The 14,618-nt window shown below is 37.7% G+C and overlaps 1 protein-coding gene across 1 annotated transcript in view; it reads right to left on the minus strand.

Annotated features, from left to right (window-relative positions):
- Positions 1 to 56: 56 nt before the first annotated feature.
- The window catches only part of zcchc24 (zinc finger, CCHC domain containing 24), a 39,700-nt gene continuing 25,138 nt past the window's right edge, over positions 57 to 14,618 (minus strand). The window contains exons 3-4 of the mRNA XM_042009735.1: positions 7,945 to 8,109; positions 57 to 4,641 (exon numbers count right to left, since the gene is read on the minus strand). Of these exons, the coding sequence (XP_041865669.1) occupies positions 4,528 to 4,641; positions 7,945 to 8,109 (279 nt within the window). The 3' untranslated portion in view covers positions 57 to 4,527. The remainder of the gene's footprint in view (positions 4,642 to 7,944; positions 8,110 to 14,618) is intronic.

Consider the following 14,618-nt stretch of genomic DNA (forward strand, 5'->3'; position numbering starts at 1 on the left):
TCCCAGTTTCTGATAACATCAATTCAGCAGAGGATTAAACGACGCAGACCAAGCAGTTGTAATTCAATTTAACTTTTATTCACCAAACTCTCAACAGCACAAAAGCACTAAAATGTTTTCCCAACTAACAAATAAGGCACATTTTGGAATGCCGTTTCATGGACATGAAAAACAGACCTGTGGTCGACGCTCCCAACCTCCACTATCCTAATTCATTTCATCTTCCCAACCTCATGCCTGCATCCTGTCCAATTCAAACATTACATTATTGCAATACTGCATTACAAACATCTTGAGAAATACAGACAGTAAAGAATACAAACTTTCCATCTCGACCACGTAAGTGTTAACACATTACATTCAATATGTGTTATTTGTAGAGGCTACACTCGGTGGTAAATGAAATACTTCAGGACTAATAATCAGAGGTTGACGATAATGTTAAAAACAAGATGTAGCAAACTACGATAAGGGATTTAAATAGGAATACATTGCACAAAATAATACTTAATTCAAATCCAAACACATGCACATGCAAACTCTGAAACAGTTCTTTGTCACACACGCTTTCCTGAAAAAAAGTATACACTTCCTAAACTACTACTAACATTTTATAATAGTTTCTTGTCATTGCTGCTTTAAGCAAACTACATCTCACAGTTTAATGTGCTTATACAGTGGTGAGTATCCATCACTACTTAAGAAAAAACAATAATTCTGCATGTTAACACAATATATCTTCATATTATTGTTTACAGAATGAATACATGTGGCTGTATGGATTTAAATGTTGCTTGTAATTAGTCACATAGCAACTGAATAACATGGGTTATTTAACACTGATAACATCATAAAAGAAAACACAAAATAATACAATGGCTTATAATTGAGAAAGGGTATTAATTATGTACCAGCTTTTTATAATATTCTATGTAGACATCAATATTTCCTTCTTAGTGTAACTTTGTTGCATATTCTATACAAAAATGTTGTAAAAAGTCTTTCCATAAATACTTCTGCAGGATAACCCTTCAGATTATTGTAAAACCAAAAGAAAAGAAAAAAAAACTCCCAGCTTTGATTATTTCTTAGCAATAGGCCCTTTTTCACACAAAAAGCTTCAGTATTGCTTAACACTTTATTGGAAAATATGGCCATCAAATATATACATAAAACTATATCTTTGTGAGGGAAATAACTTGAGTTTGCAGATTGCTTTAGGATTTTCAACATCTATTAAGTGTTCCAAAATACACATCTTGTTCATAGAAAATAGCAATTTTGAACTGCAAAGGTACTAGAAAAGTCAAGTATATGTAATTCAAGACATTATGTCTAAAAGCAGATTCTTTTTTTTTCATGCATTCCTTCAGCTGCTTCCATTGGCTCTTTATTAACCATTTAAAATGGCTTCCTCAAAACATCTCTGGGCGGAATCAAACTCTGACAGCATTTAATTTCTGCTCTGCCAGAACTTTGCAAATCAGCTTTTTTATAAAGTTAATTCATAAGGCATCCTTGGTGTCTATTTCACTACAGTGTAATGTGGATAAAAAGGATCTAAATGACCTGTTAGTGTCATTTTGCAAAAGAAAAAGAAAGACATGGACAGTTAGAAAAAAATGTTCCCATCAGTGTTGGGTTTGAAGGAGACTGTACAAGCGCCAAATCTTTCCTCTAAAGGGACACTCAACTAATTTTACTCACAAAATTAGTTTACTCGCATGAATGTTTTAGGAAGCTCAGGAGGAGCTTCAAGCCTGAGAAAATAGCTGTAGGGAAGTCACAAGTTATCTCAGCTTAGCTTCGGTGAAATTTGATGGGAAAACAAGTTTTAAAGGTCCGATTTACACCTGAAATTCAGAGGTGATCTGATCATAAATGGACACCTTTACAAACATGCAAATGGTCTAAGATATATTGAGATCCTGTCACTCAGACCGCATTCCTGGGTGGTCTTCACCTCATTCGGCCACATTCTTTTAGCAGTCTGTTAGCTGGTTTTCCTGCAGAACGCTAAAGCACCACCGACTCCACTGGTGCCCCATATATAAGCAGTTGATTTCCAGCTGATAAGGAATGGAAAGTGCACTGCCACTTATGAGATTTAATTAAAAAAAAATAGCTCTGCAAATTAAAATTTGACGTAAAGTGGAAAAGTAAAATTCTATCATATGTGAAGTGTTGTAGAGCTGTCCATTTCAGATCACCCAAAAGATATGTTACCACCAGGTGTGAACAAGACCACTATGTCAACATTTACTGGGCAACGTAGTCTACAAACAATGCTACTGTGGTGCATCATGGAAAATAACATACTAGAAACTACAGCAAAAGTAAACAGGCCTATGCTGCCTGTATTTTTAATGTCTCTTGGTTAAAGTCTCTCATCACTTGAGTGCCCTTTAACCTGGCATTTAGTTAAATTTCACCCACGGTAATGTACTGTTATGACTCCCACTACAGCCGGTAACCTTGTATATTTTTCAACAAAAGCTGTGGTTCTTTGGATAAACATAACTACAAGAGATTAAGGAAAAAACACAGTAAGGTCCACAGTTTCACAAGCTGTTCTGTTGTGAGGATCCACTGAGAAATAACATCTTTGTTGAGATTCCATGAAAACAGACCATATTAGGATTGTTACTGCCAGCTGGAAGCTCAGAAAACTGAGTCAAACCCATCATGCCCGGTCAACCGCTAATGTAGGGGCTTTATCGTTTTCTTGTCCTATGACACATCTTGAACCTCCATTAAACTTTCTATGCATCCCAATTACCACACACACACAGTGCTCCACCTCTGAGACCTCCCCAATGGCTCTTTTCAAATTTTCATATGGCCTCATTAGCCTTGATACTTGAAATCTTTTTAAGGCACGTAAAAGTGTGTTACAGTATAAAATGTAGTCAACCAGCTTCTGTAAGGCTTGAAATACAGTACATACAAAATAGTTCACAATTCCTATTCCTTAAAAGGCATGTTTCAGTAATTCAAAACTAGATTCATTTCCTCTAAAGGGCTTCATATCTACACAATGATATACATAAACACGACGGGTTTTCTTTCTTAACCAGTGACAATAGGCACCTTGAAACAATATACTTAACCCTCACTTCCAATACATTAACACTTAACCGATCAGACTTTCCATTTAAAATTTTTTTCTTTAACTTAACCAACTCAAGACTTATTGAATTTCCTCCATTTCCACTTCCCCTCGTCTCACTCTTCGCACTGCAATTAGTTGATGGACATAGTTTTGAAGGGCGCTATGCTAGCCCTTGTTAATTTGACATTTTTGCTTCAACAACTCTGTCAAGGCTACCTGGTGTCAGTTGGCACAAAATCCAAACTCAAAACTCTTTCTTATAAACTTTGCAAATAGACTCCAACTAGATTAACTTCTAAAATTGTGTTTAGCAATGCTAATGCCTATGCTAATGCTCAGACTGTGGCAAATAGTTCATTTTCTAAAAAAACCGAAAGGACCATGTATGGGTAGAAGCTGTTGTTTGTCCTGTGGTTTCTACTTAGCCGACCCTTATTTTTGAATTTAAAGTTACAATAACAGAATTAATCTGTCTAGCAACTCTGTCTTTGACGCGTTGCAGAAAACTGCAAATCTAAAAGGCAACAAAAATACTCCAGGGCAGGTGAATGAAACTGGATCTGTCAGCAATGTGCTAAATGTAGCCGAAGAGCAACTCTACACAACTGAACCTACAGTAGTTTCTAAAGACCCATGGAAGCAGTTACATAATAATGTAATATACAAACATAGAAAAAGAAATTCTTTATGTCCCAGTTAAAATTTTAATTGCACACTAGACAGAAAGAAAATAAATATACCAAATGTAAGCTAGGGATGTATGGCACTTTATCCCTCAGTTAATTCACAGTTAATACGATGTGCTGCTGACCCCAGTACGGCAAGACATCAAAGGCCTCCATTTATATTATATCATTGTTTGGAGGCACAGGTTAAATGAAATTAAATGGAAAGGAGATCTCTGTAAACACAAAGCCAACAAACCCCACGGTGAGGTAATGTATTGAGAACACCATATTGTCAGTGACAACATTGCAATACATGCCTGGTGCTAATTCATCTATATGATCATTTCCTGTTTGTAACATTACCTTGGAGTAATGCATTTTCTAATATATAGGCAAATCAAAGGCAAATTTTTGCCTTTGATGAAAAGCAAATAAAGAAATTGATCCATTGTAAATGTTTTCTCTTCATTTCTGGATGTAATCTTTCAATACCACCATTGACAGATTAACACACTGAAATAAGTGTTACATGGGTTGCAGAAAGAAAGGACTGCGGTGGTGGCGAAGGAAGGCACCAGGAAAAAAAGACAGAATTAGAAAAACCATTTATAGATAAGAGGGGATACAGAGGGGAAGACCTGTGCAGGGCTGGATTGAGGGAACACCTGGATGTGATCTGGGCATGGAGGATGCCAGGCGACAGGACTTGGGACACAAGAGTTCCTCTTTCCCTCTGGATAAAGACAATTATTGCACACGGCGGCAGTAGTAGCCCAGGACTTTACATTTCTCACACAGGTGTTGTGGGTGCTCCTTACTCTGGTCTGACACATCCAGGCCATCTGGCTTCTCTAAAGGCCGCTGGAGATACAAACAAAGAACCAGTAATGAGGCATACTAAAAACTGCAGAAAGAAAGCAGCAAGCACACTGCAAAAACCTGAGTTTTGCAAGCAATTTATTTGGCAGGAGATTCAGCTTTGATGCATGCCTTACTAATCTGGCCTCCAACACTACTGCAAAATTCTTCACAGATCAGACGTGCACTAAACACAATTAGTTGCAGAGATATGGCAAGCACCTTCAGCTGTAAAAACTTGATGTACACTTTAACGGCACTGTATTAAAGAAAGATCCATTATGCATTTATTTAATCACCATTACCTGTATGGAAATATCAACACTGGCTGTCTTGGAATCAATATTGAGGACAGTTGGAAGTGAATTTTATAGTCCATCTGGAAATTTTTATCAGTCATCTATTCTTTTCTTGTTAGAACCTTATTTTATTTATAAAAATGGCTTAACTAAGGGAAACCAGGTTACCATGGATCATTACAGGAGATATTTCTGGCGTCCACTAATGACTCTGCCAGAAAATGTTGAGACTTTACTATTGCTGTGTCAAAGACATTAGGTCCTTGAGGAAAACTGGAAAATCTGATGTATGTTTTATGTGGCTACCTCAGTGGTTAGAAGGAACTGGGTAACCCCTGTGCTTCTCGCATCTTCCCTGCTAAATTGTATTTGAGCAAGGAACTCAAGGAGCTCAAGAGAGTCAGTTTGTCAGGTGAGGCTCAGTCTGAGCTTTCTCAGTCTGGAGGAAGTGAAAACCAAATGTTCCCTGCATTCAGTCAGTTAGTAAATCTGGTGCATGAGCGTTTGGTACAACGGCAGAAATCAAATCAAATATCTTTGGTGTGGATCAATGGTGTAAGTTTGACTTGTGAGATGTTGAAGATACTGTTTTATATTAACAGAAATGTTATTTAACCAACCAACATTAAATAAAACAGTTCTTCATTAAATTCACAGGTAAAAAAAAACGTTACTTAAATTAATCTTTTAAAACCTGAGGTCCTCCACTTGAGGGGATTTTGAGAACAGAAGGAGCCAAAATGTGCCAACCTATGCCAAAGAGATATTTTGGAGAACCATCTGTACTGTAATAGATTTAGAACTCCAAAGGGTCATTCATCTTTATCCTGAAAGTGTTTGGTTTTTATTCTTTTTTTAATTTTTTTTTTGGTGAGCCTGAAACTTTACCATTTGTGCTACATGTCTATGAAACATTTTCATTTTTTCTTCACCAGTATCACATATTCTGATATTTCCACATTTTAACTAATCTCATAAGTGTTTTTTTACTAAGACTCCAAAAGTATTTACATAGACCTTGTGGTTGCAGAGACATGCTTATTTCATTATGGGTATACAAATAACTGCTGTAAATTTGAAGGTTTTCAGAGATGGATGGTGCCTAGCTTTTGCTAATCACTGAGTTAGTGGAACATCACCTTGATAAATTGAACCTGGGAAAAACTCAGATCACCTATAGCTCAAACCATTCATGTGTCTGGTCTCAGCAGAAGGCAAAACTAAATTAATTCAGAGGTCTTCAAAAAAGAAGTTTCACTAGAGGTCTTACTGTCAAGTGACAATGCTTAATTAGTCGAGCAAGTAACTGGCAAGCCAATGGTTAACATACAGGAACAGACTAGCTTCTCTCAGCACTGTTTCTTGCTTTGTGTATTTTCCTATGTTATTTTGTTTTCAGGGTTTTGCATCAATTTCATTCAACATTCGGCAGAATTACCAAAGATGGCAAACAGCTGTTATTTAACTAGCTTTAACTTTCAGGTGGCATTTTAGATCAGTCATTGAAGCACAAAATCTTGTAATTCACTCTAAATTTAGCTTGACTTTTGTAAACTCAGCCCAGTAGACAACTAACAATTAAGAGCTGAATGAGTTACTTAAACTGTAAAAGTAAAAGGATCAAGAACAAAAATTACAAAGTCAGGCAACATCACTCCTTCTGGAAATAACTGACCCAGTGCATTGAGATTCCTGAACTTTTCCAGCAAATATCTGCTACATATGGATGGAATGGTAAAATACATAATTCATTAATGGAAATTCACAGTAAAAAAAAATAAGGTTTTTTATACTAGTGAGCACAGTGATCCAGTTTAAACACTGACAGCAGTGGAAGTATGTTAAGTGGGCGACGTAAAGGAATTTGCTTGCCTGTATGTAGCTTTACACTCAACACAGAGGCAATGCGGTTTTCTCACCAGTAAATCCAATGGAAATAAATGGGTCTAGGTGAGAAATACTTCAGTAATGGCCATGTGAAGTATGATTATTATTCTTGGTAAAGTTTTCTAACTGATTTATACTATGCAAATTAATAGTGGAAAGGTTTGGGATAAATTATGATTTTCCTTTTCATTCTCTCAGAATGTTTTACCTTTCAGCCAAAAATTAAGGATACTTTTATTGAAAAATTTCCCTTTTCTGCTTCATTTCATGCAAGCATTAACAGAGCAGAGCCTGCTCAGCTGTGGTATTCAGAAAACGAGGAGAGCCTCGAGCAGCAATCCTAATTTTATTTCAGGAAGTGGAATTGAAAGAATGTAAAAAAAAAAAGCATAAATACAAAAAGATGGCATGTTGAGTTTAAACACATCTTCAAGTGAAAAATACATTTTTTCCATCTCTTTTATTCAACAAACTTGAATATTTTTTAATACCCTGCGGTGTGGTCATACTTTTATCTTTTTTATTCTGTTGGTTTTTCCACTTTTTTAATCTTTTGTGTTTTATTATTTTTTGTGTTTTCTTCCTTTTACTCATTTATATTTTTGTATTTGCTGGTATAATTGCTTTGATATAGTATGTTTTAGTAATGTTTTATCTTTTGTAAAGCACTGGTCACCTGAGGGTGGTTGGAAAGGTCTACATAAATAAAGTATCATTATACAAGTTAACTAGCATTTTACTTATTTCCTTGTGTTATTTACAAAAATCCATAATTATTACAATATCTACTTTTCTGATTATATATGTGGGTAATTTGTGCAGCTGAATAAGCCAAATTTCAATCTTAGTGAGTGCATACGGGTCATTAATGAAAAAATTTCTAAGATTTGTAATTTGTTTATTCTGCACTGGTTTATTGCCACATAATTGTCACTGGTATAAATCTTATTTCATTTTAATGAGGCCATCTGGAATGTCCCCGAAACAATATGCAAACCAGACTCTGAACTCAGTTAACTTTAGCTGAGACGGTACAGTCCTTGACTTAAACCGTATGAGAAATAATTTCTATTTCACTGCAAATCCACAAAAAAGTAAAACAGTATGTGGGCTGAAGTACCTGCTTGTGTGGATAGACATTGATGTGGCATTTGATACATTCTTGTCCCATGTTAGCCCAGGAATTGCCGCTCATCCACTTCCTCTTACACTTGGGGCACTTGTATTCTCCGAAGCATCTTTTTTTCCCCTGGTAGGGTGTCAGTCCTTCACCTTTGGGTCTGGCCTATAAATACAAAAAAGGCAAGGTAATAAAAAGCATGCACATGTTGGAATATCATCCCCCTTTACACTGCATCCTTGACCAGATAAATAATACTTAAAACAGGAAGGAAAAGTTTTTCTTTCAGTGCGGGGGGACATTTCTAAGACACTCAGCTGGACAATAAAGCATGGCGGGGTGACAGCTGGGTGTTTCCGTCCACGTCGTGCTAATATATCCAACTTCATCACACAGAACACTCCTACACATACAGCTTTTGGCTCGATGTGCGGTTGCGTAATTGACGTTTACTTCCATTACAGCTGTGTTAAATTACTCCTCTGATTCTCGTGAGGGAGATGATTACGAACAGTCAGTCAGCCTTGAAAAAGCACTAGCCGGAGGGCAATATTTGTCAGGAGGAGCCGCCCCAATGACTTCATGTTGGCAACTTGATTTGGGTCACTATAACAATTTGGAAAAAAGACAAATGTTTCCTCCTAAAAGCATGTCCCAAACAAATGCTTAGTTGATGTCATCAAAAGGATAAATCAGTAACTGTTCTCCAACCTGCCAAAATAAACCAAAATGTACACTGATTAGTAAGTTTGTCAGAGGTTGTCATTTTCAATTTTAAAGTTATATTACAAAAAAAAAAGGAGGAAAATCTTGCCTGAACTTGCATTTAGCCAATGACAGTCATTATCAAGCTGGGAGTGGTCATTTTAGTACACAAAACTCACAATTTGGAGCACAGACACTGAACAGAATGACAAGCAAATTTGAAAACGCTTTCCTGCACAGATGGAAATCAGATATAACAGAAAGCAATCTTAATGCACAGCAGTGCATGCAACTAATGGCAGCTCTCCATGAAGGCTCTCACTTCAAAGTTAAATCAGAACTGTCCACTCCTGACTCCCCCTGCAAGACTGCAGATTGTTTTGATAAATTTTGATAATCACTTTACCATTGCTTACAATTTGTTTGAGATGCGTGGAAGGGATATGGTATGATGGGAGTAAGAGAAGGGGCTAGGTTTGTATCCCTGGTCTTCCCTAACTGCATCCCAATCTATAGTATGAGTAATAGAAACTTAGCATCTGTTGCTTTCCAAACATACGTCAGTACTTTGCATCAGTACCAGCGAGCCAGGATTAAGTATGAGCGGCTGTGCTTGAAGCTCCTCAATAGCATGACCTCAACCCCAGTGTCAGCTTTGCAGGCTGGAAAATGTGACTCCTGCTGCTCTGCACCACACCAGTCTATATACACTGACAGCAATGTCTTAATGCAATCAATGGGCAGTTTTGAGGACAATGTCCTGGCAACATTCTTGTTTGGAGGCTCTCCTACAAATGATCTAGTTACGGTATAATCCAACAATAAACATTCTGCCATTCTCACTTCAATAAACCAAAATATTTTCTGCATTATTACAAGAGTTTGGCAGTTTTGAGTTACAAAATAAGCCGAGAGTACAACCAACCAAGAGTTTATAACCTTGATCCTCGTAATTCATTTAGAATTTTTAGTCAAGAAATTCCCATTAGAGATGTTTGTTCTGATGTTAAAAAAAACAACAAAGAAAAAAGAAAAATCTCCCTGACACTGCAGCCAGGGCTCAGCAGGACAGAAACAGCACTCATCCACCTCATGACCATTCCTCTCTTGCTCCGTGCTGTTTCCAGGGTCTAGCCTTGGCCTTTGGCTGCACATCACACTCTGTCTTCAGCTGCACACTTTCAGATCAGCTAAAACACTCTGTGCAATCTACCCAAGGGTACTTTTAATTCAGCACATTAAGCTTTCATATCAAGAAGAAAATTATGCAACTATGACAGTACAACGTTTAAATACATACTGATACGTATATGCACAAACAATTAGATGACTGCTTAAATAGTTGACATTACTCTCTAATATGGGACTTGGTAGCTTTAGCCTTACATAATGATAGCCTTAAATGTTTCTGAACTCATGAAACGTTAAACCAAAGGCTCACATTTTACAGACATTTGAGTAACACCATATTTAAGCAGCTAAAACCTCATTAATTATTAATATTGACAAGAGGTTCATAAAGCTGCATCAACTAAAGGGTGATCTGATTTCTTCCACACTGAACATCCTCACAACATTGAATGAAATTGAGCAGGGTTTGTTTTGTGTAATATTGCTGACCAAATAACAAACACACAGATAAACAATAGAAAGATGGAGGTCATGGAAAAAAAGCAGTGAATAAATACCATTTCAATTACAATTTAGGACTCTGCATATAAAAATTTAATGTGTAACTAAGTTTTGCAGAGCTGCAAAGCTTATTTAGACATTTGTAGTCATAAATCTGGGTACTACACTTAAACTGTGGTCAGCTGTTGTTAGGCTATTGCAACACACTGCCTCTCATGTAGGTCCTAGATGAAGAGTGAGTTTAGTTTCCAAAGTCATGAACTTTGTGGGCACAGTTGGTATTACACATTCCAACACAGTCCCAAAACAGGACAGATACAACAATAACATCTGGACTGTTGTGCCATCACTGCCGGCAGAGGCAGGCTAATGGAGCAACTTTGTTTTTTTCACACGTTCAGTATCTGTTTACTCTGATGCAGTAAATTACAGATCAAAACTTTTAGCTGTTAACACTGCAGTGTCTGAGTAAATGTTTTAGTTTGGCTCGATTTCCAGAAAAAACAACCTTTAAAGGAACATGCACAATACACTCTGCACAATGACTAATATGATGAAACTGCGTCATCACACCGCAAAGCACTCTGGAGATGAGCCGGCAAGAGAGGATGTGTTTTGTTTGTATTTGCTCTTCAAAAATAAAACCATCCAGCTCAAGGTAAAAACTAACTGAACATATTTGAGCATTTTAGTCGTCTATTACGTAGAAGCAAAGCTGTGAAATGGAAAATCAGCTGTTGGTGTCTGTGCCAGGAGGAGGTAAGTGGTGTTTGTCACATTTTTATTATAATTTTTTTTAATAGTGCTTAGAAACTGTTTAAGTCCCAAGGCTAAAGCCCTGTGAGTTCAAGTAAGGTAAGAGTAGAGTGTGGAGGACAGTGTCCTTAGAGAAGACAGCAGAGCACCATAGCCACAGTTAGCTGACTACATCCTCCTCTGGTCTAGATCACAGCAGGGACTCATCATATCACACAAATGCATACACACTTTGGGTCAGTGAACTGTTAAATGAGGCATGTGCACACACGTGATACACACATTCACTGAGGCAGTGTCTAAAACATGACCACACACAGGCACAAGCAAATACTGCTCTTCTCCTCATTTTGTCCCCTTGAAAATCCATGCACACACACACACACATAGACTGAACAAATTCCACCTCCACAACTTTTCATACACTCTTGAGACACATATGGAAAGTCTTGGTGCATAGTTTCCCGCATTACTCCCACTCAGCTTGCTACAAGTACACTGGTCAATCTGGCTTGTATTGCAGAATTAATGAGCTCACAAAACTGCATTAGATAGAATAAACAGGGAAAAGGAGACGGTAAAAACAAAAGGGGAGAGAAGAATGAGGCACAAGAGAGCAATGCAGGAGGAATTAACATTATTGCTGAAAATCAAACAAATAGGGGGGTCTGCAAACCTGCCAATCAAGAATCGGACTCCAACACTCACAGAAACACATGAGAGAAAGGAAAGTAGACAAACACCTCAAGCCTGAGCAGACTGTAGAAAGACCCTCCAATCAGTCCCTCATACGAGGGTGGAGAGACGGAAGGAGAAACTGAGAGAAAGAGAGAGGAGGAGGAAATCTAAATCCAAAGCAGATGGCCTCCGTAGGGCTAGAACACTGAGAGCTGTCGTAAAATTGCTGTTCTGCTTTCAATTAGGCCTTACATTTCAGAGACAGAGAAAAAGAGAAGTGGGGGGGTTACAACAACCTTAACAACCCATTGTAGCTCTGGTCACAGCTACAGTGGATCGGACTTATTAATGTGTGTGTATGTGTGTGGGTGGGTGGGGGAGGTGGGTTTCTTCAAATATCAGGAATTTAAAGCATTTGCACAATTACATGTAAATTACTGAATTTGTAAAGATATGTGTAACTGAGTTATCCCAGTCTAGACGACACCCAGGTAACACTATGAAAATGATTAAGTTGTATGCAGCCAAGGGACGTGACCCTGAACTTACAGTGAATATCATTTTGCTACAAAACTATCTTGAAGTTCTGCTCCAATCGTAGATATTTCTATTACTGGCCACTGGAAAATGTGGTCCAGACCACTGTCTAAGACCTAAAGGTGATGTTGCATTTATGTTGATCTAACATTCCAGACTTAGAGTAATGACCAGTGGACAGACACTAGGCCGTGCACTCCCAGACATTTGCCCAAAAGCTGAACCCTTAATCTTCTGTCTCCAGCAACAGAATAGGCTAGCCTTGGTTTAATATAATAATGTTGCTTCCAAGCCAAACCTAAGAGGAATCCTTCTACAGACCACTACTTTCAAGGTTGTGGATATGTGAATTCTTATTTTTTCAGCATATTAAAGGAGACTTCTAACTTCCTCAGTGTGGATTCAGTACATTACCCACAGTCCATCCACAAACAAATATGAAGAAATTGTGCTGACAGTAAAGATTGTGATTTTATCCAAATACTCCATGCCAGTCAGTATTTCCAGCAAATGCAGTTTGATCATGGGCTGTAAAACCCCAAACAATACAGATTAAATGTTTATTATTTAACAATATAATGACATACCTGGAGTCTATCTCAGCTACTATCAGGTGAAAGGCAGAGTACCAGGTGGTCACTGTGTACGTGGTTTCAAAGATGAAGCCATAAATGACTTACAGTCTTTCCAATGACCTGAAAGAAGCCCCTGCTGTGGATGTAAAAAAGTAAGATTGGAGAAATGACTTGTGAATTACAGTGCCACTGTTTTCTGTCACATCCATCACTCGGTCATAGTGGATGTTTTTCATGATAAGCACAGGTGTGATGAATGACATTAAACATTCATCACACCTGGCTTTAAGTGCCCCAGTAAACTTGAAACTTGCATTAAAGTCTTCCCTCAGGTGGAGGGCAGCTATTATTTATACAACTATGCATTTCCTCTTATGGCATGGTTAAAAATGTTTTTCTTTCATCCATCCATTTTCTATATCACTTAGTCCAATTCAGGGTTGCGAGGAAGCTGCAGCCTATCCCAGCAATTAGCAGGTGAGAGGCAGGGTCAACCCTGGACAGGTCGCCACTACATCGCAGGGCCAACACAAAGAGACAAACAAGATGCTAGATGTGATATCCCAAATGCACACTGAAGATAACAGATATTTTATTGCATCTACTGACTAAAGTTACATCTGAAACTTCTCTTAGTCAGTGTGCTACGATTAAACCTCTCTACTGATGTGCTCCACGATCTGCTGCATTTCAGCTTCACTCTTGACAAAATCAGTCCATCATTTCTCTTTCTCCGTCTTCCCCTGCGATTTAAACAGACAGTCCAAGTTCTGCAAAGCTGATATTGAGGGAAGACTAACTTCCATGCAGCAGACAGAATAGTTAACTAGCTAGTTTTTAATCCAACAATAATGCATTGTAGACTTTTTATAGCCTTTTATTGGGGCAGCGTGACTCAGAGGGTAGAGTGGTTGCTTGTAGCCTGAGGGTTGCCGGTTTGATCCTCGGCCTGTAGAGCTCATGTCAAGGTGTCCCTGAGCAAGACACAAAACCCCATAAATTGCTCCTGATGGGTCGTGGTTAATGCCTTGCATGCCAGCTTCCACCATCAGTGTGTGAATGGGTGAATGTGATGTATGATGTATAGTGCTTTGGGTATCATTCCAGGTACATAAATACAGACCATTTTCCATTTATAATGTTGAGATGTGAGGGGTGGTATCTTTTTTTGTGCACTTTTTGTTTAGACAAATATAACTTGTTTCTACATGCAAATCTCTGAATTTGCTTTATTGTGATATTACACTCAGCAGAACTGTAATGAACAGAGGTTTTTGTTCAAAACAAACAAAAACCATTATGTTTGACTGTTTAAATTAAATTAAATTAAATTAAATTAAATTAAATTAAATTAAATTAAATTAACAGACAATATCAATTCAAGCCAATTCATTGTGATCTAGTTTAAAACAAATCAAAAACAAATTAGTCTAATTTATGATAACCAGCCATCACCACTGGAAGACTAGACAAAGTAAAATCTGCATTCTGATGTGTCAACTACTATGGTTTCACCTTTGTTAACCAGATATCTAATTAACCGATAAACCAAGGACAAGAGTCTCATCAGTGTGTCTTTTGCACAGATGTAGCAGTAACAAGCCTCGTGGAGGTGCAGGTCTTTGCGAGACAGTTTGGACTCAGGTCAGCCCAAGTAAACCCTAATCCAAAGCCTGAGATAACAAAACTGAAATCAACATTTAACTAGCAGGTTCATTTATGTTGTTCAGACACACTGAGCCCCATAAGATCCTCAATTTCCTTGAAGCAGAGCTTATATGTTTGCTTGTT

This window comes from Melanotaenia boesemani, chromosome 16, assembly GCF_017639745.1.
Source record: "Melanotaenia boesemani isolate fMelBoe1 chromosome 16, fMelBoe1.pri, whole genome shotgun sequence".
Classification (NCBI taxonomy): domain Eukaryota; kingdom Metazoa; phylum Chordata; class Actinopteri; order Atheriniformes; family Melanotaeniidae; genus Melanotaenia; species Melanotaenia boesemani.